Genomic DNA, 25,717 nt, shown 5'->3' on the forward strand with positions numbered 1-25,717 from the left:
CTAAATTTATTTGCCCATGTCCTTCTCCCGTTGTTTGCACTACAGGTATACCCCGCTCATACAGCGGGTTAGGGACCGGAGCCCCGCTGTAAAGTGAAAACCGACTTAAAGTGAGTCAATGCATTTTTTACTTGTTTTTCACTTGCCAGTGTGTTTACAAGCTTAAAAACATGTTTGAAATAACATATATAGGTGTGCAATAGTGCTAAGTTTAGTTTAATAACAACAAAAGACAGTACACTACTGTATTCAGTTATGCAGACAGTAGAAAGGGATACATATACTGTATACAGGTACTGTACAGTACAACATGTAGTACAATACAGTGGTATGTGCTTTATTGCTTATCTTTGCTTATGATTCATCATCTGAGTTTTCAATGCAAATCAGTTTTGAAGGTGGAGAACTTGACAAAGATTCATCAGGTCTTGATGTTGAAGGTGATGATGATGGCTGTGGGACTTTATTAAAATATGATAGCAAAGAAGTTTGCTTCATGGACTGACGCTTCCTTTCTCGAAGTATTTCTTTATAACATGCAATTCCATTTGACACAATTTTATTAACTGAAGAACTTCTTTCAAAATTGCCATCAATCTGCTCCAAACCTGCCAAACCCGTTTCAATTAAATTGACATATTCCTCTAATTCTTTTGTTGGCATTTCCCTAATGCAAACTGGGTCTTCATCAGTAGAACCATCAGTTTCAAGAAACAGTCTTCTTTGCTCTTCAATCATAATCAAATCTTCATCTGTCAATGGCTGGTCATGAGATGCAAGCAAATCTGTAACATCTTCAGGCTCCACTTCTAGTTCCAGTTGTCTAGCCATGTCCACAACGCTAGCATTGACTTCCTCTACCGAAGTCTCAAGGCCGGGAACATCATCCATAAAGGTGGGGATAAGCTTTTTCCACACACGTCTCAATGCTGATTCTGAAACTTCATTCCAGGAATCTCTAATTGCTTTAATAGCATCTAGAATTGTAAATCCTTTCCAGAAGGCTTTTAATTTGTTCTGTGTAGCACCATCAGATGCATCGCTATCTAAGGCAGTTATAGCAGCAGTAAATGTCTTCTTCAAATAATATGCTTTGAAGGTTGCAATCACTCCCTGATCCATAGGCTGAAGAATAGATGTGGTGTTTGCAGGCAAGAAAACAACTTGAATCTCATTGTACATTTCCATTAATGCTCGTGGGTGAGAAGGTGCATTGTCAGTAAGCATTAAAATTTTAAAAGGAATTTTTTTTTCCTTGCAGTAGGCTTCAACTGTGGGTTTAAAATAATCTGTAAACCATGTTGTAAATAGACTTGCAGTCATCCAGGCTTTAGTGTTTGATTTGTAGTAAACAGGCAGGCTAGATTTAGCATAGTTTTTCAGAGCCCTGGGATTCTCAGAATGGTAGATCATCATAGGCTTCAGCTTCAAATCACCAGCTGCATTAGCACCTAAAAGCAGTGTTAGTCGATCCTTTGCAGCTTTGAATCCTGGCATTAACTTTTCCTCCTTTGCAATGAATGTCCTAGATGGCATTTTTTTCCAGAAAAGGCCGGTTTCATCAACATTAAATATTTGCTGTGTGGTGTAACCACCATCTTCTATAATTTTAGCCAGATCTTCTGGAAAAGCCTCTGCAGATTCAACATCTGCACTAGCTGCTTCCCCTTGCACTTTAATGTTGTGCAGATGACTTCTTTCCTTAAACCTGTTAAACCAACCTCTGCTAGCTTCAAAATTTTCATCTTTAGCACTCTCACCTCTATCAGTCTTCATTGCATTAAACAAGGATAGTGCCTTGCTTTGAATAATGGCTTGGCTTAAAGGAACATTGTGGCTGGTTTGATCTTCTATCCAAACCACTAGCAGCTTCTCCATTTCAGCAATAAGGTTGTCTCTCTTGCAAATCACTTTTGTGTGCACTGGAGTAGCACTTTTTACTTCTTTTAAGTATTTTTCTTTAGCGTTCACCACTGTGCTAACTGTTGTGCGAGCCAAACCTAACTTGCGGCCTATATCTGAGATGGACATGCCTTGCTCACTCATCTTTATCATTTCCAACTTTTGATTCAATGTAAGAGGCTTACGGATCCTCTTTTTTTCATCACCTGGAGCCAGGGCCATTGTAGAAATGTAGAAATAAAATAAAGACTAAAATACAAAACAGAGATGATACTGGGAGTGAATTTTTAAATTACTGTATGAAAAAAAACATGAAAAAAAAAGATTGTCTGCTCCTATTGCAATGATTGGTTTTACCTTTGTGCTTACCTTGAATAGTACAGGTAATAATCTCATATGCCTCCTTCATCTCATACAGTCTATACAGTACCATACCATAACCTAATGTACAGTACTCTACTGTACCTGTACTGTATGACAGATCCTTATTTTATGTGGAGATCTCAAACCATGCCAAACAATACTGTACAGTACTAAAGTAGGTTATGTTTTATGGTATGGTACTGTATATGAGATGGAGGCATATGAAATGCTTACCTGTACTATTCAAGGTAAGCACAAAGGTATTATGACAATAATACTGTATACAGCATATACTGGTACTTGTACTGTACCTTTATTGGCCAAAAAATACTGCTTATGAAGAACTAGACTTGTGTGTACGGTACAATTACTGTATGGATTTAACAAATAATCCTGTACAGTACTGTACCTTTAATTGTACAAAAAATACTGTAATGCTTATGAAGACCGGTATACTGTACTGGACTTACCAAATTACAGTATCTGGTACAGTACAATACTGTACTGCACAGTTTTAGCAACCCTAAAGTCTTCCCAACGTACGCATGCAATCTTTCTCCTTACTCCTTGTCTAAGTCCTGAGCTGTGCCGCGCTGAGAAACTACTTCCGGGTTTGCGGCGGCGACGTATTAGCGAAACGACGTAAAGCGAATCGACGTAAAGCGGGGTATACCTGTATTTATAAATAGAAACATCACATAGTAGCATTATTGATTAGTTAAAACACACACATCTTTGTAACAAATACCTCTTTGAAAAAAAAAGAAAAGTCTTGAAAATAAGAAAACTTTTTGCCATATTTTATGTGTAATGTATTAGCTGCCACACATAAAAGCTAAATGACTGCTTAGTTGAAAACACTGTTAGGAATAGTCCAATTAAGTACTTAATATGTGAAATTATACATGGTACTTTAATCCAGATAACATTTCTCTTCTATAATGTAATCTATTGCTTAATTAAGTAGCAAATCACATTTCATTATGAATCTATTTTCACTTGTTTATAGAACTTTCCTTATATTTTTAATTCTTAACAAGAATGAATTAATCGTTTAGTTTTATAGGATTTCGAAAGAATTTTAAATAATTCATGTGAATATAATTCAGTGATCATATAATTTTTATCATCTTAATTTTAAAAAGAAAAATACAACTATAATTGTCAATCTGAACTAACTGTGGCAAATGTGTTTCAATACATTAAACCCTAATCAAAGTAAAGAAAGGCAAACATTGTTCTGAATAATAAATATAAAAGGATGATGGGAATAGCAAAATATATGTAAATCATGCATCTTGATTATAATTGATCACAGCTTGGTAAATACAGAGTTGTCATAATATTAACATTTAATGATTGTATCAGCATAAAAGGTATACCTGCGTATTACACATGCTAGGATTTACCATCACTAAAAATCAAGTGGAGTTTAAGTGATGAAGTATGTAAAAAAGGGTGCTAAACTCACCCTTTCTGTGCCGGTGCGCAGCTCTAAACTCGGCGGCTCTGGCCTCCCATGGCTCTTCTACCAATGAGGTGCCGCTTGCATCTCTAAACCAATGCATGGATACAGAACACTGTCAGTTGAAACGAGCGGCTATTGGTTCGGAGGTGCAAAGTCACCTAACTGAAGGAGAGCGATGTGCAATGGGCGGCTAGAACTGTTAAGTTTAGCGCTGTGCAACGGCACAGAAAGGGTGAGTTTAGCACCCTTTTTTACATACTACACTTTATTTTTAGTGATGGTAAATCCTAGCGTTTGTTAAATGCTTGGATAAACCATCACTTCAAGTAGATGTAACCCCGCAAGAGAGAACTATCCATCTGGTTATTCTGTATGCTGTATCAAGTTCGAGAGTGTTTTATATCATAATTTTATATCATACTCCTGAACTTGATACTTTAAACATCACAGCAAAATTAGGCACATTTTTATAAATCATGGAGTAACGATCTGACAGGATAGGTGCACAGCCACTTGATGATAACTTATAAGATAGAAATTGGATAAATGAGTAAGTGCCCTATAGAGGAAGGGTTAATCTATTGAAACAATGATAAGATGTAACAACTTAGTTGTTTACATAGCTAGGTGACATCACGAAAGTGGGTGTTACAGTAAGTGCAGCTAACCAGCTACAGAGGGACACTCTGAGGCCTTGTTGTTCATCAAAATGTTTATACATGGATCAATACAGTTGTCATACGGTTATTATATTCCCATGCTTCACAAGTCCCATTATTTTTACTATGAGTTTAGATTTTTATTCCTGTTTTTGATTTAGATGATGGGATTTGATCACTCAATATTCAAATGATCCCAATAAAGTGTGAAACACCTTTAAGCTAGATGCGCCCTAATCAACAATAACACAAATATATCAAAATAGAAAATATAGTGACACAATATGTAGTGAAAAAGTCCCAAATGTATAAAATATACGTGAATAAAGTCTTAAATCCAGCAGCTCTTCTTCAAATTCCCAATCGAAAACAAAGAGAATCATCCAAAATAGTCTAAAAACACACAAAAAAGAAAGAAGGCGTCTAATGGTGAAGTATGTCACTGAAATGTGATGTGAAGATATAATAATATGTGGTACTCACAAACAGAGGAGCACACACAGTACTATAAACAGCAGGCTGAACTGTTAGAAGCCGTCCAGCTGACTTCTACTCCGGTGAAAAAGCAGTGGGGAATGATTCATATAAATCCCCAAACAAGCTGGGCTCGCCACGTGAAACAGGCTGAGATATAGATGCACTGCAAAAGAAGCCTTAATCTGATACACTCAGGTAGTCTAACCACACTGTCAGATAGGACCGGTTAAATCACCAATGCCCTTCAGAGTATGGAGACATACCATAAATGTGGATGAGGGAATACCATACCACAATCCAGTGTGATCAATGTAGTTCCCAAAATACCATGGTATATATAGACACACATATATAGATATAAATACATACATACATATACATCTTTAGACATGTATATGTATGTATCTCTATGTTAAAGCCCTATGCCTGCCTTTTTTTTTAGACAGTTGCACTTTTCACTGTCTTTTCATTTTTTTGTATTTTTATTTGCACCAATATTGTTGGCCTTATGTATACTGGTAATGTGTACTCCTTCGTGTTTTTTTGTAAATTCCATTTACGAGAGATGTGTTAGCACATTCAACATCGCTCTTGTGCCACCTATACTTTCAATGGATACTGCAAACTCTCGGCTAGATTACAAGTTTTGTGTTATGGCTCATAACGCTGCTTTTTCACTACCGCTGCTATTACGAGTCTTGTAGGTATAGCTGTACAACACACCTTTTTGACGTAACGCAATGTAACTACCGCACCTTTCAAAAATTTCTTTTTCAATGGGACTTCAATAGCACCGGTATTACGAGTTTTGCCTGTCCAGCCAAAAAGTGAGCGGTACAGCCTATACCAACAAGATTCGTACCGCCATCTAAAGTCAGTAGTTATGGGTTTTGCGCTACAAAACTGTAGCATAAAACTCATAACTAGTGTTACAAAGTACACTAACACCCATAAACTACCTACTAACCCCTAAACCGAGGCCCTCCCGCATCGCAAACACTATAATAAAAATATTAACCCCTAATCTGCCGCTCCGGACATTGCTGCCAATATAATGAACATATTAACCCCTAAACCGCCACACTCCCACATCGCAAACACTAATTAAATATTATTAATCCCTAATCTGCTGCTCCCAATGTCACCGCCACCTACATAAATTCATTAACCCCTAAACTGCCGCTCCCAATGTCGCCGCCACCTACCTACACTTATTAACCCCTAATCTGCCACCCCCAACGTCGCCGCCGCCGCCACTATACTAAAGTTATTAACCCCTCAACCTAACCCTAAGTCTAACCCTAACCCCCCTAACTTTAATATAATTAAAATAAATCTAAATAAAAATTACTATCATTACCTAACTAATTCCTATTTAAAACTAAATACTTACCTATAAAATAAACCCTAAGCTAGCTACAATATAACTAATAGTTACATTGTAGCTATCTTAGTTTTTTATTTCACAGCTAAGTTTGTATTTATTTTAACTAGGTAGACTAGTTAGTAAATAGTTATTAACTATTTACTAACTACCTAGTTAAAATCAATACAAACTTACCTGTAAAATAAAACCTAACCTGAGTTACACTAACACCTAACATTACACTAAAATTAAATAAATTACATTAATTAAATACAATTAACTAAATTATAAAAAAAAATTAAACACTAAATTACACAAAATAAAAAAGAAATGATCAAATATTTAAACTAATTACACCTAATCTAATAGCCCTATCAAAATAAAAAGCCCCCCAAAATAAAAAAAAACCTAGTCTACACTAAACTGCCAATACCCATTAAAAAGGCCTTTTGCGTGGCATTGCCCCAAAGAAATCAGCTCTTTTACCTGTAAAAAAAAATACAAACAACCCCCAAAAGTAAAACCACCACCTACACAACAAACTCCCCCAAATAAAATCCTATCTAAAGAACCTAAGCTCCCCATTGCCCTGAAAAGTGCATTTGGATGGGAATTGCCCTTAAAAGTGCATTTAGCTCTTTTCCGTTGCCAAAACCCCTAAGCTAAAAAATAAAACCCACCCAATAAACCCTTAATAAAATGTAACACTAACCCCCAAAGATCCACTTACAGTTTTTGAAGACCGGACATCCATCCTCATCCAAAATTCAAAGTCAATGACTCAGCACACAACGGTCCTTTTGCCAGCTACTCAAGAGACCCACTCCAGTCTCTGAAGCATCAATCCATCCTATCTATCCATCCTCATCCAGCCAGGAGAAGTCTTCATCCAAGCGGGCAGAAGTCCTCAATGAAGCCGGGAGAAGTCAATGCAATCAGCTAATAGGCTTGGGCTTGCATTTTATTGGCTGATTGCATCAGCTAATAGGATTTTTTACCCTTTAATTCCGATTGGCTGATAGAATTCTATCAGTCAATCAGAATTCAAGGGACGCCATCTTGGATGACTTCATTTAAACGGCAAACCACGCTGCTCACCTTTGGGATACCCCTATTATGTGGAAAGGTGAGCAGCGTGGTTTGCCGTGGGATACCCCTATTATGTGGATGCAGAAAAGCAGAGTCCAGTACGAGTGACTTGTGACCTCTGCCGGTCAGAGAGTTGGTGGTCGGTCGTTTGTGTGGTGTGGTTGTGAGTATAATCTGGAGGATCACATGAGTGATCAGCATCAGGGGCCTTGAGTATTGTGTTGTGCCTTCTATGTACTTTACCCGTTTACTATATACTCGCCCCCAACTGGAACTTTCACTTGAACTTTTATTTGTAACATGTCCGCCACACTTCTCCACCCTTTTGTTATTGATATACTGGCTGCTGTTTTGTTGTTGTATTCTACACCTGCAACTTCACCTAAGTCACTTGATGTATGATCATCTTCATCATTAACCAATTAATTCATCCAATCCATCTTTTCATTCATTATCCACAATAATGAACAGTTCATATTGATAACTTTTTGTCATCAGCATCAGTTATCCTTTTACTGCATTGGTTTGCTGTCATGTCATGTCATTTTCCATCTTCATGAGAAAGTCTCCTGCTATGAACTTTTATTTGCCGGTTTAGGATTAGTTCTGTGTTGCAAGTGGGGCCCATGTGAATTGTCTGTTTGTCCTTTGTGTGTATATGTGGGGGTGTTGGTACGTGTTTTTTGCTGCTGTATTTCTTAATTGAAATTTACAAAAGCAATTATTTATTGTTTGATGTTTATTATTTTGAAATTGTTATAAATAAATTGCACATATTTTTTGATTTACTAGAGTACTTTATTTATTATTATATTGTGTTTTGCTCTATATCCTGGTCTTTAAACTGCACCTTATTTTGGTGCAGTTCTGTCTCTCTCCTCTATATATAGTGTATAATTCTATTTACCAGGTAGCCAGCACTTTGTATCATTTAAATAATTTTGGTATTACCTCTTCATTTGTTTATTTTGTTGGTTTTATTTTTAGCTTAGGGGTTTGGGCAACGAAAAAGAGCTAAATGCCCTTTTAAGGGCAATGCCCATCCAAATGCCCTTTTCAGGGCAATGGGGAGCTTAGGTTGTTTAGATAGGATTTTATTTGGGGGGTTGGTTGTGTGGGTGGTGGGATTTACTGTTGGGGGGTTGTTTGTATTTTTTTTTACAGGTAAAAGAGCTGATTTCTTTGGGGCAATGCCCTGCAAAAGGCCCTTTTAAGGGCTATTGGCAGTTTAGTGTAGGCTAATTTAGTTAATTGTATTTAATTAATGTAATTTATTTAATTTTAGTGTAATGTAAGGTGTTAGTGTAACTCAGGTTAGGTATTATTTTACAGGTAAATTTGTATTTATTTTAACTAGGTAGTTAGTAAATAGTTAATAACTATTTACTAACTAGTCTAACTAGTTAAAATAAATACAAACTTAGCTGTGAAATAAAAATAAAACCTAGGATAGCTACAATGTAACTATTAGTTATATTGTAGCTATCTTAGGGTTTATTTTACAGGTAAGTATTTAGTTTTAAAAAGGAATTAGTTAGGTAATAATAGTAATTTTTATTTAAATTTATTTTAATTATATTAAAGTTAGGGGGGTTAGGGTTAGACTTAGGGTTAGTTTTAGTTTTAGGGGTTAATATATTTATTTAGTGTTAGTGATGTGGGAGGCCAGAGGTTTAGGGGTTAATAACTTTAGTATAGTGGTGGCAGCGACTTTGGGGGTGACAGATTAGGGGTTAATAAATGTATGTAGGTGGCGGCGACATTGGGGGTGGCAGATTAGGGGTTAATAACTTATGTAGGTGACGGCAGTATTGGGGCGGCAGATTAGGGGTTAATAAGTGTAATGTAGGTGTCGGCGATGTCGGGGGCAGCAGATTAGGGGTGTTTAGATTCGGGGTTTATGTTAGGGTTTTAGGTGTAAACATAGATTTTTTTCCCCACAGACATCAATGAGGCTGCATTACGGAGCTTCACGCTCCTTTATTGCAGGTGTTAGGCTTTTTTTTAGCCGGCTCTCCCCATTGATGTCTATGGGGAAATCATGCACGAGCATGTCAAACCAGCTCAAAGCAGCGCTGGTATTTGTGTGCGGTATGGAGCTCAACACAACCTTATCGCTGGGTTTTTGCAAACCTGTAATAGCAGCGCTATTAAAGGTGAGCGGTGGCAATAATTTGCAAGTTATTACCGAGCGACTCATAACGCAAAACTCGTAATCTAGCTGTCTCTAAATAGTTTACAATTTGACTAGTTATAGTTTGCACTCAAGTGAAAACAGAAACTGAGCTAGAATATTTAGCCTGGCTTGAGACTTGAACTAAAGTACACGGGTTAAAAATGTTTTTCACAAAACACATTAAAAACATATTTAAATAAACTATTATACTCATATATACACTTTTTATTTTTTATTTTATTTTTTTAAGCATTATTAAAAAGTTTTTAAAGGGTTAAAAGGGATATGGTATATGGCAAGGTGTTAGACTGGAAAAGGCCCAATGTGTTTTAATGTGTTTTGAATAGATTCTTCACTTAGAAAAAAAATATTTTTATTTTTAGATATTTCTATATATATTATTTCTCTCTCTCTCTCTCTCTCTCTCTCTCTCTTTCTCTCTCTCTCTCTCTCTCTCTCTCTATATATATATATATATATATATATATATATATGTATATATATACAGTATATATATATATATATATATATATATATATATATATATATATATATATATATATATTTATATTTATATATTCATAGAGATATACAGGTATAGATAAATATTTTACAAAAAATAATCAGATATATAGTAAAAATAATTTTTTTTCTATTTTAAAGAACATAGGATTGTAAAAGTATTTCTCACACACCTTTGGCTTGAGCACAGTAGATCTAGTGCAGTGTCGAGTTGGCTCGTAAGCAGTAAGTTTTTTTTTTAAGCGCAGCCTATAGACGTCTATGGAGAGAAGTTAGTGCATTCACTACAGGGCCTAATTATCAAGCTCCGCATGGATCTTGAAGGCCCATGTTTCTGGCGAGCCTTCAAGCTTGCCAGAAACACCAGTTATGAAGCAGTGGTCTAAAGACCGCTGCTCCATAACATGTCAGCCTGCTCTGATGATGCGGACAGACATTGCAGGAAATCAACCTGATCGAATACGATCGGGTTTATTGACACCCCCTCCTATGGGTGGCGCTGCACCAGCAGTTAACAAGAGCTGCTGGTGCAATGCTGAATGCTGGAGAGCGTATTGCTCTCCGCATTCAGCGATGTCTGTCAGACATTATCCTCTGATCGGATCATGTTGGACAGAGGGTTGATAAATCGGCCCCTGTATCTGAAGTCCTGAAGTTAGCGCTCCTGAGTCTTTCGCTCTTGCGCTAATATTTTACTTTTAACTTGTAATATGCAAGCAAATCTAGCCACTCTAATTTTGTATTTTAAGCACAGTTAACATGTGAGTGCAGAAATTAATTATTCCAACACTTGTAATCTGGCCCTCAATGTTAACCTGTTTGTTTTTATTAATATGAAAATAGGAGATTACATCAATTGTTTGAGTTAATGATTAAAATTGCTATGAACAATTTAGTATTGTGTAATAGCCTTGAAAATATTTATGAATAAATAGCCATAAATCTACTGTAAACACCAGCAGGGATGAGTTAATGTTTGCAGCACTATATCATATCTCCTCTGTCCTGTATTTATATGGCAGTACAGAATGGTTTACTGTATAAAGACAACATCAAAACAGCTGTATATATAAAGCAAAGTTATTGCATTCATAATAATAACTCCCTATGGAGCCAACCAATGAGAAGGCCTTCATTTTAGCTGAATTGGCAGGGAAATATTCCCTTAGATTTTCTCATCATCTGAAGGTTAGAGGGTCTTGAATAGAACATATGAAGGTCATCTAATTTCTGGCAGTTTTATAAGCTGTCTTTTGAAGTACCAGAAGAATATATGGCTGTTTACTGAAATTGGTAATAGGATGAGTAGGAGCTATTGCTGCTGGGGATAGATCTATAAATAGTCAGCAAAAAGCATTTTATTTACTTACAGCTAAAACTAATTCAGTGTTTTTTCCCCTACCACATATTTTGTTTTTATACTAGTGATTTATTGGTAAATGAAACTCTATTTTTAAAATGACTTTACTGTAATGCATTTTTTTAAAATATAAATTAAACTGTACACTGGAGAGTGCAATTTCACAAAGAATAGTACTGTGACAATTTAATCATTACTCCAATTTTCTTCTTAGATGTAAGAAGATGGCTGGAAGATGCCTGTTGGCTAGGATGCTATATTAGTGGTGAGTGGTCTTGTGAAATTAAAGGGGGATTAGTTTATAAGATCAACATAGTGGGCCAGATTACAAGTTGAGCGTAAATATATTGTTTCTGCAAAAGCGATATTTGCACTCAACTTAATAATACCAGAAGTAAGGTGCAATGCGAACGTGACTTTGAGTTCACATTGCACGGAAGCTGTGAGACAAGAGAACTAGCGCAGTGAAGGGGGTAAGTCACGCAGCGATGGGCAGCAAATATAAATATATATGTATAAAAATATACAATTTATATGTATGTGTTAATATTAACACATAAATATATATTTATATAAGCCTATACATATAAACTGTATTTACAGGGATAACACAGTCCCAATAGACCGTAATGTGAAGGCACTTTTCAGTGCTGTTTTTTCTAACACCCCACACCCACCACTTTTAACCCCTTAAAACTGCCTCCTGCCGTTATTAATAAAAAATAAAAAAAAGATGTTACATTTAAAAAAAAATAAAAAATTATAATGCTCACCACACTAAATTTTAGGGGAAATTAGGGGACATTTTTTAAAATTAACCAGATGTCAGACCTCTGGTTAATTTATCAGATAGTAAAGAACCAAGGGAGGCAGCAGCAAGAATAATCACAATGGTTTATTGGCACAAAAAGCCCACAATGTTTTTGGGGTTCACCCCTTAATCATGTGGATATAGAGTACCACTGAATCTCTGCCTTTTATAAACAGGTGTAATCAACCCATAATTATCAATTAACAGATACGACTTCCATATTCATACCATCCTCTAGTGGTGATCATACAAAATTACATCCTCATTTTTCCACTAAAGGATATTAAAAGAACAAAGTGTCATAACTCATAAAATTATACAAAAACAGAAAGAAAGCAGCCTACAAAATGATTATTATCACAGAACATCTCATAGGAAAATAGACCAATCAAGGTCCCTATTCATACCTTGTATGTTGTAAGGTCCCGAACTTGAATATCCAAAAAGCCTCTCTCATTTTTAATAACACTTCCCTGTTTCCACCCCTCCTTGGTCTATGGACCTGCTTAATAATTTGAAATCTAAGTTGCGAGATTTGGTGATTCGCCTTAATAAAGTGGTGGACTACAGGGGCATCTAAATCCCCCCTCCTAATACTGGATTTGTGCTTATTCATCCTCTCAAGTGCCTTACACATTGTCTCACCCACATAGAGCAGCCCACATAGGCATTTGATTAGATAAATAACATATTCGCTATTACGGTTTCAATAGCTCTTTATATAAAATGTTTTGCCTGTATGAGGGTGAAAGAAGGCCACCTTTAATCATGTTTCCACAGCTAAAGTAGCCCAAACATCCTTTATTGGCACTCGTAATATACCGTGTGCCACTCACCTTAGCTGTGCCCACATCATTTTGGATTAATTTATCCCGCAGGGAAGGCGCACACTTAAAGGCGGGCATGAAAATATACTTAAATGCAGTGAAATTGGGGTTACACTTATATAGGATAAGCCAGTGCTTTCTTAAAATACTCAGCACCTTTTTATTCTATCTGTTAAACTCTGTAACCAAAGTGATTCTTTCTTAATTTTCAGATCACTAAATTCTACCATGAGAGTGTGGTAGCAATAACCAGCCACTTGTAATGGCTGGCTATTTATTGTGCGCCCATAAACGGGTGAATTTGACCATTTGCAGGCGTGCTATAAATTAGCACACCATTTGTAATCTAGCCCAATATGTTTTCAAAGAAATCTTGATGAGTAAGTAATCTAACCATATTTTGTTTAAAAAAATTGAGTACAATGCTTAGAATTATACTTAAAGGGACAGTACACTGTAAAATTCGCTTTCCCTTAATATATTTCCAATGACTTGTTATACCAGCTGCAGAGTTTAAAATATATTAGAAATGAATCCTTTAGGTGAATTTTTATATACAAAACAGCTGTTTCTTCAAATTGAAATTGAAATGGGCTGAGCTTGTAGGTAGAGTGGACCTCATTAGCTTATCTGTCTAATTTATTATTCAAGGTCTTCCTTATCTTATTTCTTACTGTTTACTCAAACACCAGTACATAGAGAATGGAAAATTAACATTTTAGTATCTCTCTGTCACTCCCCCCCCCCCCCCCCCAAGGGAAAAATGCAAAAATGGCTTAAATATTGTGTTTTAAGGCAGGGGCTAATAATAAAGGCAGATGCAGCTTTTTACAATTTTGGATGGTTGAATATTTTAGCAAACATGTTATCAATAACAATTTCTAGACCGAATATTTTAATAACAAAACAAATGATGAATGTTTATTACACATGCAGCATTCCTTTTTAGAAAGTGAATGTACCCTTTTGGTAAATTAAATGTATCCTTCTAATACTGAAGGGCCACTAGAACTGGGATGTAGAAAAGAAAAGTATACAAATAACTGGTGATAGTTTAAGTCAAGGCAAGCATGGGGGCCTGAGGACTACATTTGCGTTGGTTGCATGATGATGACATCAAAAAGTAGAGACAGATATTTGAATGTCTTTAGAATATTTGTAAGAAAAAAAATACAAAGGGTACATATGAAATGTGTGTGTGTCTTTCTGTGATATAATGTAGCTAATATATAATTATTTATAATACATTTTTCCTAATAAAATCACATTTATTTAGACATACACTGATTCTGCCATTTTCTTTTTATATGAATTTGTCATTAACCCAATTTTTATTTTATTTTTGTTCTTTTCTAGATATGTAGGTTTTTAAAATAGAATCTCTAGTTGTTTCTCTGTTCACTTATAACTTTTAGAAAAGGTTAACATCAAGTTCAAGAGATAAGCATTACAGACAGTTTTCCTTTCTGCTTCAATATACTTGTTTCAGTCATGTTTGAATTCAAGAAGATTCTTTTTTTACAAGTTTGCCTAGCAAATCAACACAGCCAGAAGAATTTTATTTCAATATGCCACCTTCATCCACATTTTTTCTTTGATGTATTGATCTTCTAGATAAGTTTTACCCTTTCAGATTATTACTTTTTGTTAAAAAAGACACTTGTAGAAGATACTATATTACTTAAATGTAGCCATGTTTACTAAAAGATTCTACAAAAGCTATTATTATTATTATTATTATTATTAATATCGGTTATTTGTAGAGCGCCAACAGATTCTGCAGCGCTATAAACAAATGGGGAGTACAACAAAACAATTATAGGGATCAAATGGGTAGAGGGCCCTGCCAAGAGTTGCACTGTTGTAGTCAGCTCTTAAGAAGGTGATCTACAAACTGCTGGACTCTTAGGCTTACATGCTAAGGGGGTTCAGGGGATAGCAATGGAGGAGTGGAACTGATATAAAGAAAGGTTAGTGTAGGTTGTATGCATCCCTGAACAGTAGAGTCTTTAGGGAGCGCTTGAAGCTTTCAAAACTAGGGGAGAGTCTTGTGGGGCGAGGCAAAGAGTTCCACAAGATGGGAGCCAGTCTGGAGAAGTCCTGTAAACGGGAGTGTGATGAGGTAACCAGAGAGGAGGAGAGGAGGAGGTCATAAGCAGAGCGAAGGGGACAGGAGGGAGAGTATCTGGAGACAAGGTCTGAGATGTAGAGGGGAGCAGTGCAGTTGAGGGCTTTGTATGTCAGAGTGAGAATTTTGTGTTCGATCCTAGAGGCAAGAGGAAGATAGTGAAGGGATTGGCAGAGAGGAGCAGCAGATGAAGAGCGACGTGTAAGGAAGATGAGTCTGGCAGAGGCATTCATTATGGATTGTAAAGGAGCTAGGCAGCAGGTGGGGAGACCAGAGAGGACAGAGTTGCAGTAATCAAGGCGGGAAAGAGTGGATTAAAATCTTAGTTGTTTTTTATGTAAGGAAGTGTCTAATTTTAGAGATATTTTTAAGGTGGAAGCGGCAGGCTTTAGCCAAGGACTAAATGTGAGGAGTGAAAGAAAGATCTGAGTCAAATGTGACCCCGTGACATCGGGCATGCGGGGTAGGGGTAATGATGGAGTTGTCGACAGTTATAGAGAGATTGGGGGTGGAGATTTTTGAAGAAGGGGGGAAATGAGGAGCTCAGTTTTGGAGAGATTTAGCTTGAGGTAGTGAGAGGACATCCAGGAAGAGATGTGAGAAAGACAGTTAGTGACACGGGTTAGCAAGGAAAGAGATAGGTGTGCTGCAGAGAAGTAGATTTGGGTGTCGTTGGCATACAAATGATATTAGAAACCGTGGGACTTTATTAGGGAACCTAGTGATGATATGTAGATTGAGAAGAGAAGGGGACAAATAAAACAATTAACAAATAAAATAAAATTGGGTAAAGGGTCACCATATTTTGATTTAGTTTTAGTCATAGTTTCTGACTAATACTGTATATATAATATACATAGACATCAGTTTGTGTGAACTCTAGTCCTCAGGACATTAAACAGGCCAGATATTTATTATATCTTAACTAGCAGCTGACTGAACTAAAATATGGGCATATTTGTAGTATTCAGCAACTGATATGATCAACCAAAATTAGTAAAGTAAACATATTAATTTTCATCATAGTAGTAGGTTAAGAGCGTAGTGCTTTCTCTGTAGGAAAGAAAGCCAAATAAAAATTCTAGCTATAAAATGTATATGCTGGAAAATCAGCCTAACAAAAAGCAGAAAATCGGTTAGAAAAAAAATACATTTGTAGACAAAAATGCATTTAATTTCCTATCAAAATGTTGGATTTTATATGAAATACTTTTAAATGTTAGGGCACGGTTTATGAAGATGAGGGCGGACATGATCTGCTGTAGCTGTCTGCATTTATCATTGCACAAGCATTTTGCGTGAAATGCTTGTGCAATGTCGAAACCCTACACATTTGTGGCAAATTGGCCGCTAGCAAGGGGTGTCAATCATCCTGATCATATCCGATTGGGATGATTGCTGTCCACCGCCTCAGGGGTGGCAGATGAATTAAGGAACAGTGGTCTTAAGACCGCTGCTTCTTAATTTATGTTTCAGGGGAGCCTAAAACTATGGTTGTAGATTACAGCATCCGCTGCATGATAAAACCTACCCCTTAGACTCAAATGAAATTGGATCTAAATAAATCTTATTGTCTATTAACCTTTATATGAGGCTGCCAATATAAAACAAATCCACTTATTAGGTTTTATTTTATTTAGTTGTCATCCTGATACTCTTTTAATTAACTGTTTAAAAGTCCTGCTATAACAATGAAAGGACAAAAGTAGAAAACAAAATGCTGTAATATAATTTTAATCATTCTACCATTTATACTTACGAATCATTTGCTACACACTATCCTTGCAATCAAATACATTCAATAAAGTGAGTACTGTTTATTCTATCTACTCAACATCTACTTCAAATTAATTACATTATCTCTGTTCTGTTCCTTTCCCTTCTCCATTTATTTGTTCAAACGCATTCTAATAATTATTTTACCTAATCATTCAAATGTCTACATTATATCAGCTATTTAACCTTTGAATTGTTTACCTTCTTACAATGATATGAGCTACAGTCTTACTCTTCAATAATTTACATTTTATTTTAACTCATCCAATCATACACATTTCAGTTATTCTTTTACACACATTCTAGCCAATATGTGATCAACAATTTAACTATTAAAACATCTACTTTATGATAATTAAATAATATGCCTTCCACTCATTGCATCTACACTCATGCATCTATAGTCTACTTGAATCTTTAAATAATCACACAGTTTGAACTGTTTTTCAAGTTCATTTCCCCCATTTCTAGAAAGGTCAATTTGTTTTTTTCTAATTCACATAAGTACAGGATCGGCAAGTACAGTAATTGTTTCTGCTGACTATATGATTAAATCAGCATTTGGTCTTTTGATTTATAGATAACCTAAGGCACTTGCTGGTACATAGCTCTATTAAGGTCAGAATGAAGTGTAATTGTGATTTCCATCTTCAAAATTTATTGTGCATTCGAATAATCTACAACTTCACACGAGAAATATACTAGCGAAGCAAATTCTAAGAAATAAATGTGATAATCTACACTGCATGAACAATATTTAGGAGCATGAAAGACATCTACATAACACTACTCAATATCTTGAACTCAAAGCTATAGCAATTTTTAGAAATCCTTGGACCAGAGAGCCATATATTCTAATAATATTGATTCTTCTGTTTAGGCAAGATGAAGATGAATTATTTCTTGAGCTCTAATAACATTCCAAATTTTGTGTTAGCCAATATTTCTTGAACCAATATATCACATTATTGGCACTCAGATCAATAGCTACTTAAAGCTTTCATAAATAATTTCTATAATTTGCTGATATAATCACAACTATGAATGTATAATGTCTCATTAGTAATCTTACAATGAAATCTTCATCTATTATACTAAGTAATGGAGTGTGGAACACTGCAGTAAAGCTAACAAATAAAATTAAATGTGAAGGGTGAATATCCTTGATACTTAGTGAATAGGTAAGTACTGTTGCATCTGATCTTTTCAACGTTATCAGGATAGATCACATGACTTTTTTCAGCCTCAACATAGATAGCGATTTACAATAACTATAGTATAGTAGTAGTATAGTAGGTGGTGAAAAGTGTCAGCCTTACTTCTAAATAGGTACACATATTTAGTTCACACATTGCATTTGAGTGGGTAGGTTGATCATTTAAATATCCAATAAACTGGGTGGGTAATTTTATTTTAAGTTGCTTTGACAAAGGCATGTGAATGTGTTGACTGCTTTTTTATCTTTTGACACCTATCATACAGACTTGTAAATCACTATGATTGGGCTATTAGTAGTCTTATCATGTAAAGGCCATGTTTATTGTTATTGCTATCATGATCGACACCCAGGACTGAGATGTTTGTTATTGGAGAACAAATGCAATAAACCTGATATTGCTCGTGCAAAACAGTGCGCCATGCGTAATCTAGCCCTAAGTATTTTTGTTGTATTTTTATGGTTTACCTACACAAATGTTATTTTTTTCAGTAGACAAATAACTATTAACTTATACAGTATATTTAGTTTACAGGAATACCCAAATATGTAAAAAAACAAAACATAATATAAAATAAGTTTTTGGTTATATAGTCTATAGTTTTCATGTTTACAGTTTATAAGTAAGTTCCTAACTATATTTACCTCAACACCTTATTGGTTCTATATGTTATATCAGTTTATCTTCCCTAAATGTCAGAATATAGGAATCTATTGTATATGTTTAAAAAAAACAACAGTATTTTCTTTCATATAAGTGGCAAGAGTCCATGAGCTAGTGACATATGGGATATACATTCCTACCTGGAGGGGGCAACATTTCCCCCTCACTCATACTTCATTTTTACAAACTTTGCCTTCATTGGAGGATGGTGAAGCAAGTCATGCTTCTGTGAAAAGCATTTTGAAGCCCAGTTCCTCCGAAAGTACAGTGTTTGTCTAAGGGATGTGAAGGGAGTAATTTGCCTTATGATGGCATGTTTTCGCCTATGGGAAATTATGTTTGGGACACATTTAGTATATTTTTTACTTACCTGAGGATTCAGCTAGTTGTAACCTTGGTCTGTTTTTTAAAATTTTCGCTGACAAATTAGGCTCTCGATGGTGCAAAATACTTCTATTTATTGCGTCATTTTTGGCGGAAATTTTTTGGTGCGAAGGTTGCGTTTGTTGTGACATGAGTCACGTCATTTCTTGCGTCCTTGTTGACACAATTTTTTTTGGCACAAAGTCGCACCTGTTATGACGCAAATTGTGTCATTTCCTGTTAAACCTTGGCGCCAAAAGTTTTTTTCACAGCATTTGCTTCATCTTTGTTGGCGTCATTTTTTTGCGCAAAAATTTTTGTTATATTAAGTCTCTCCCTCTTTTGCTCTCTGCTTTCATTTGTTATAGAGGGCTATGATATTTGCTTTTTTGTTTTTCATATAAGCATTTTTTCCCATTCCTGAAACTGCTATTTTGAGGAAATTGGATACTTTGTTTAAATGTTATTTTTTCTTATTTGTTACATTTTTCAAGATGTCTCAAACTAATCCTGCCTCTGATGTTACTGTAGGAACCAAGTTGCCTGAAAACAAATCTACCAAAGCTAAGTGTGTATGTTGTAAATTGGGTGATCTTCCTTCTTCAGTTCAAGTACGTGGCACTTGTTATGAGAATTTGTTTCATGCTGATAAAGTTTCTATAAGTACAAATACATCTACTGTTAAACCTTCACAGTCTAATGTACATGATATTCCTGTAGATATAAAAGATTATATTGCTGCAGTCATAGAAGGCTATGACTGCTATTGCCCCTTCAAATAAACTTAAAAGGTCTCTTCCTACTTCTCATAATTCTGATGAAGTTATTGACCAACAGCATACTGAAGTATTGTCTGCTGATCAGGACTTCTCTGGCTCAGAGGATCCTACTTCAGACTTTGAAATTGATCAATCTTCCTTTCTTTTTAAGATGGAATATATCCGTTCTTTGTTAAAGGAAGTATTGTTTACTTTAGGTATAGAGGAATCTAGTACTCTTGATAACAAGAATATCAAACATTTAAATTCTGTTTTTAAAACTTCTAAGGTTACTCCTGAAGTTTGTCCAATTCCAGATGCTATCTCTAATATGATTACTAAGGAATGGTCAAAGCCTGGTACTTTTAATCCTTCTTCTAGGTTTAAAAATTGTATCCTTTACCTGGGTCTAATCTAGATCTTTGGGAGAAAGTCCTAAAAGTTGATGGGGCTATTTCTACTCTTGCCAAGCTTACTACTATTCCTATGGAAGATAGTACTTCTTTTAAAGATTACTTAGATAGGAAAATTGAATCTTATCTTAGGAAGGCATATTTACATACTGGCTATATTCTTAGACCTGCTATTTCTATAGCTGATGTTGCTGCTGCTTCAACTTTTTGGTTGGACAATTTATCAGAACAGCTATTGGATCCTGATTTATCTAACATTGTTGTTTTACTTCAACATGCTAATCATTTAATTTGTGATGCTATATTTGATATTATTAAGATTGATATTAAACCTATGCCTTTAGATATTCTATCTAGAAGAGCTTTATGGCTTAAATCATGGAATGCAGATATTGTGTCTACATCTAGATTACTATAATTATCTTTTCAAGGAAATAATTTATTTGGTTCTCAATTGGATTCTATTATCCCCACTATCACTGGGGGTAAGGGATTTTTGCTGCCCCAAGATAAAAAATCTAAGGGTAAATTTAAAGCTCCCAATCGTTTTCGTTCCTTTCGTCAGTCTAAGGAACAAAAAAACACTTCTTCCCCTAAGGCCTCTGGTTTCAAGTAGAGACCATCCACAAATTGGAATAAGTCCAAGCCTTATAAGAAACCAAATACAGCACCTAATACTGCATAAAGGTGCGGCCCTCAATCCAGTTCAACTGGTGTGGGGCAGACTAACATTATTTCAAGACATTTGGGCAGATTCTGTCCAAAATCAGTGGATTCAGGATATTGTTTCTCAGGGGTATCGAATAAGTTTCAGAATAAGACCTACCATGGGAAGATTCTTTCTTTCCCATGTTCCAACAAACCCTGTGAAGGCTCAGGCTTTTCTGAAGGCTTTTCTGAAGTGTGTTTCAGACCTAGATCTCTACAGGAACAGGGTTTTGGTTTTTATTCAAATCTGTTCATTGTCCCAAAGAAGGAGGCTAGAAGAGTCCTAACTTTCAAGATGGTGACTATAAGGACTATTCTGCCTTCTGTTCAGCAAGGTCATTTCATGTCCACAATAGACTTACAGGATGCTTATCTTCATATTCTGATTCACCCAGACCACTATCGGTTTCTGAGATTCTCTTTTATAGACAAGCATTACCAATTTGTCGCTCCTCCATTTGGTCTAGCGACATCTCCGAGAATCTTTTCAAAGGTTCTTGGTGCCCTTCTTTCTGTAATCAGAAAGCAGGGTATTGCGGTGTTTCCTTATTTGGACGATATCTTGGTACTAACTCAATCTTTTCATTTAGCAGAATCTCACACAAAACAACTTGTGTCAATTCTTCAAAGACATGGTTGGAGGATCAATTTACAAAAGAGTTTCTTGATTCCTCAGACAAAAGTCACCTTTTTAGGTTTCCAGATAGATTCAGTGTCTATGACTCTTTCTTTGATGGAAAGGAGACAAATGAAGTTAGTGTTAGCTTGTCTAAACCTTCAGTCTCTATCATTCCCTTCAGTGGCTATGTGCATGGAAGTTTTAGGTCTCATGATTGCAGTATTGGACGCAATCCCCTTTGCTCATTTTCATATGAGACCTCTTCAGCTTTGCATGTTGTACCAATGGTGCAGGGATTATACTCAGATATCACAGTTGATATAATTAAGTCCCAACATTCGACAATCTATGTCTTGGTGGTTAAACCATCACCTTATTGTTCAAGGGGCCTCCTTTGTTCATCCTTTCTGGACTGTGATCACAACAGATGCAAGTCTTTCAGGTTGGGGAGCTGTCTGGGGGTCTCTAACAGCACAAGGGGTTTGGGAACCTCAGGAGGCGAGGTTACCAATCAATATTTTAGAACTCTGCTCTGTGGTATTTTTAGAGCTCTTCAGGCTTGGCCTCTATTGAAGAGAGAACTTTTTATTAATTCCAGACAGACAATATCACTACAGTAGCATATGTCAATCATCAAGGGGGGACTCAGTCCTTCAGCAATGAACAAAGTGGCCTCTAGTTATCAAGGTCTGGCGGACCTGATCCGACAGTGCAGATCAGGTCCCCCAGATCTCGCTGAATATGGCAAGCAATACGCTTGCCATATTCAGCATTGCACCAGCAGCTCACAAGAGCTGCTGGTGCAACACCGCCCCCTGCAGGCAGGGGGGTGTCAATCAACCTGATCGTACTTGATCGGGTTGATTTACGGCTATGTGTGTCCACCTGCTCAGAGCAGGCGGACAGGTTATGGAGCAGCGGTCTTTGTGACCGTTGCTTCATAACTGCTGTTTCTGGCGAGTCTGCAGGCTCGCCAGAAACACGGGGCATTAAGCTCAATTCGGAGCTTGATACATATGCCCCAGTATCTCTGATACTTTCTTGGGCGGAATCCAAATCTTGTCAAATTTCTGCAATTGGGAAGCGTATTATCTCAGTCGTCAGACTTTACATCAAGGAGAGTGGTCTCTCCATCCAGATGTGTTTTTTCAATTGGTACAGAATGGGGTCCCCCAGAAATAGATCTAATGGCCTCACAGCTTCCGAGAAGCTTCCAAGATATCTTTCTAGCTCCAAGGATCCTGAGGCGGAGATGGTAGATGCTCTAGCAGTTCCTTGGTTTTACCAACCTGCATCTGGTTCTTCTTCCAAAGGTGATCTCCAAGATCATAATGGAACAATCTTATGTGTTTCTGATAGCTCCAGCTTGGCCTCTCAGGTTTTAGTATGCGGACCTTGTCAAGATGTCCAGTTGCCAACCTTGGCTACTTCCTTTAAGGCCAGACCTTCTGTCTCAAGGGCCATTTTTCCATCTCAAATCTCTAAATTTGATGGCATGGAAATTGAACGCTTAGTGCTTAGTCATAGAGGTTTTTCTGACTCAGTAATTAGCACTATAATGAAAATTTATATATTTCTTGGTGTTCCTCTCATAATTATTCTTGGCATTCTTTCAGAATCCCTAGGATTTTACAGTTTCTTCAGGAAAGTTTTAGATAAGGGTTTGTCTGCAAATAATTTGAAAGGACACATTTCTGCTCTTTCTGTCTTATTTCATAGAAAGATTACTAAACTTCCTGATATTCACTGTTTTGTTCAGGCTTTGATTCATATAAAACCTGTTATTAAATCTATTTCTCCTCCTTGGAGTCTCAATTTGGTTTTGAAAATTTTGCAGGCTCCTCCTTTTGAGCCTATGCATTCTTTGGATATTAAATTACTTTCTTGGAAAGTGTTATTTCTTTTGTCTATCTCTTCTGCTAGAAGAGTTTCTGAGTTGTCTGCTCTCTCTTGTGAGTGTCCTTATCCTATTGTCCATCAAGATAAAGCTGTTTTGCGGACTTCCTTTAAATTTTTGCCTAAGGTTGTGAATTCTAACAACATCAATAGGGAAATTGTTGTTCCTTCTTTGTGTCCTAATCCTAAGAATACTCATGAAATGTCTTTACATTCTTTTGATGTGGTAAGAGCTTTGAAATATTAAGTTGTGGCTACTAAAGGTTTCAGAAAGACTTCTAGTCTATTTGTTATTTTTTTTTCTGGCTTTAGGAAAGGTCAGAAAGCCTCTGTCATTTCTTTTGCATCTTGGTTGAACCTTTTGATTCACAAAGCTTATTTGGAGGTGGGGCAGTCTCTGCATCAGAGAATTACAGCTCATTATACTAGATCAGTTGCCACTTCTTGGGCTTTCAAGAATGAAGCTTCAGTTGATCAGATTTGCAAAGCAGCAACTTGTTTTCTTTGCATACTTTTACTAAATTTTACCATTTTGATATGTTTGCTTCTTCAGATGCAGCCTTTGGTAGAAAGGTTCTTCAGGCAGTTGTCTCAGTTTGATTATAATGCCTTTGATTTAAATTTTTATGACATTTTTAAGAAAACTTAATTATTTTTTTGGATTTAATTTCTCAGCAGAGTTAGCTGTTTTTATTTTATCCCACCCTCTCTAGTGACTCGTGGACTTCCACATCTTGGTTATTATATCCCATACGTCAGTAGCTCATGGACTCTTGCCACTTACAAAAAATTAATTTATCAGGTAAGTTCTTACATAAATTAGGTTTTTGTCACTTTGTACCTTATATTTGATGTAGAAAATGAGTAATAATAAAATATCTAACAATTAAAATAATACATTCATTTTAAATTTACACAACATTCATTTTCTAGATGGGTGATAGCTCTTTTTGTCAATATAATTACAAATATTTCCACCAAAAAGTTATCCTAAATAAATGTTCTCAAAATGTCTCCAATTTTTACGATCACCCATGTTCCCTATTTATTTGGATACATGGTATTTGCATGAAGAAACATGTATATTTGAGCCGTTACACCTAAAAGACAATGAGGCTTACAGTTGTGGCCAGCTAATCATTATTTTATGAATATAACTTGACAGCTATAAACACATTAAACTTCTTATTTGAATGGTGGGAATCCCTCTTTCAAATTAATGAATGGTCTAATATTTATATTGTCAAAGGGTGATAGGTGATAAGGTTTTTTTTTAGATTTTTAAGAGATGCTGTAAAGTGTTTGCCCTTTTTTGACAATCACCTGGCTGTTGGACTTATACAGCACAACTAATTTGAAGACAAAAAAAATCACCTTTTTTAACCTTTTAGAAACCAGGTTTAGAATAATACATGTAGGAGAGCTCTGACTATGTGCCTTTATCTCAGAAAAAATAAATACAGCCAAGAAAGATCTATGTCCTCTATTAAATAAGGGTTTTTGAACCTCTAGATGACTTGTAGTCACTGTAAAAAAGTGCAGTTTCTTAATTCCATTATATTATTTAAGTGTAATAAATTGAGAGTGTGATGAAACTTTTGTCATGTTTTCAAGAATAAAAAAAATACCCACATGAACACATTCACAACTTACCTAAATCCAAATAAAATAAATTCCCCTTCATGGCTCTCTAGAAATCATTTGAGTTTTTTTCCTCTTGGCAGGTCATATTAAAATGCTATGTTAGGTTTCTTGGGTAGTATTTTTTAGCTAATAAGTCCTTCATAAAGACTTTAATGCTAAAAAAGAAAATAAACACTACTACAGAAACCTAATATTGCATTTAATATAATGACCCAAAAGTGCAAGAACATACAAAATCCCACTGGTAGCCCCATCATAACAGGTAAAGGGCGTTTGATTGATAACATATCACCTTATATTGATCTTTTTTTTTTTTTTTTTTTTTACAAAACTCATTTATTGTATTGGATTCATTTATCGGCAACTCTACAGATTTGCTCAGCTGGTTATTTAATATTGTCATAAGAACACTATTTGGAAGACATGAGGTGTTATTTTTATTTCAACATTCCTCACAAACTGGATTTCTCAGTCACAAAATATTATTTAGAAAAAGATATTAACATACTTCC

At 35.8% G+C, this 25,717-nt stretch overlaps 1 protein-coding gene across 1 annotated transcript; it reads right to left on the reverse strand.

Moving 5' to 3' along the window:
• Positions 1 to 200: 200 nt before the first annotated feature.
• On the reverse strand, positions 201 to 2,124 carry LOC128657709 (tigger transposable element-derived protein 1-like). The gene has a single exon (XM_053712111.1). The coding sequence runs from the start codon at positions 2,122 to 2,124 to the stop codon at positions 355 to 357; it is 1,770 nt and encodes a 589-aa protein (XP_053568086.1). The 3' UTR covers positions 201 to 354.
• Between the last annotated feature and the right edge of the window lie 23,593 nt (positions 2,125 to 25,717).

The sequence above is a fragment of the Bombina bombina genome, chromosome 4, assembly GCF_027579735.1.
Source record: "Bombina bombina isolate aBomBom1 chromosome 4, aBomBom1.pri, whole genome shotgun sequence".
Lineage (NCBI taxonomy): Eukaryota > Metazoa > Chordata > Amphibia > Anura > Bombinatoridae > Bombina > Bombina bombina.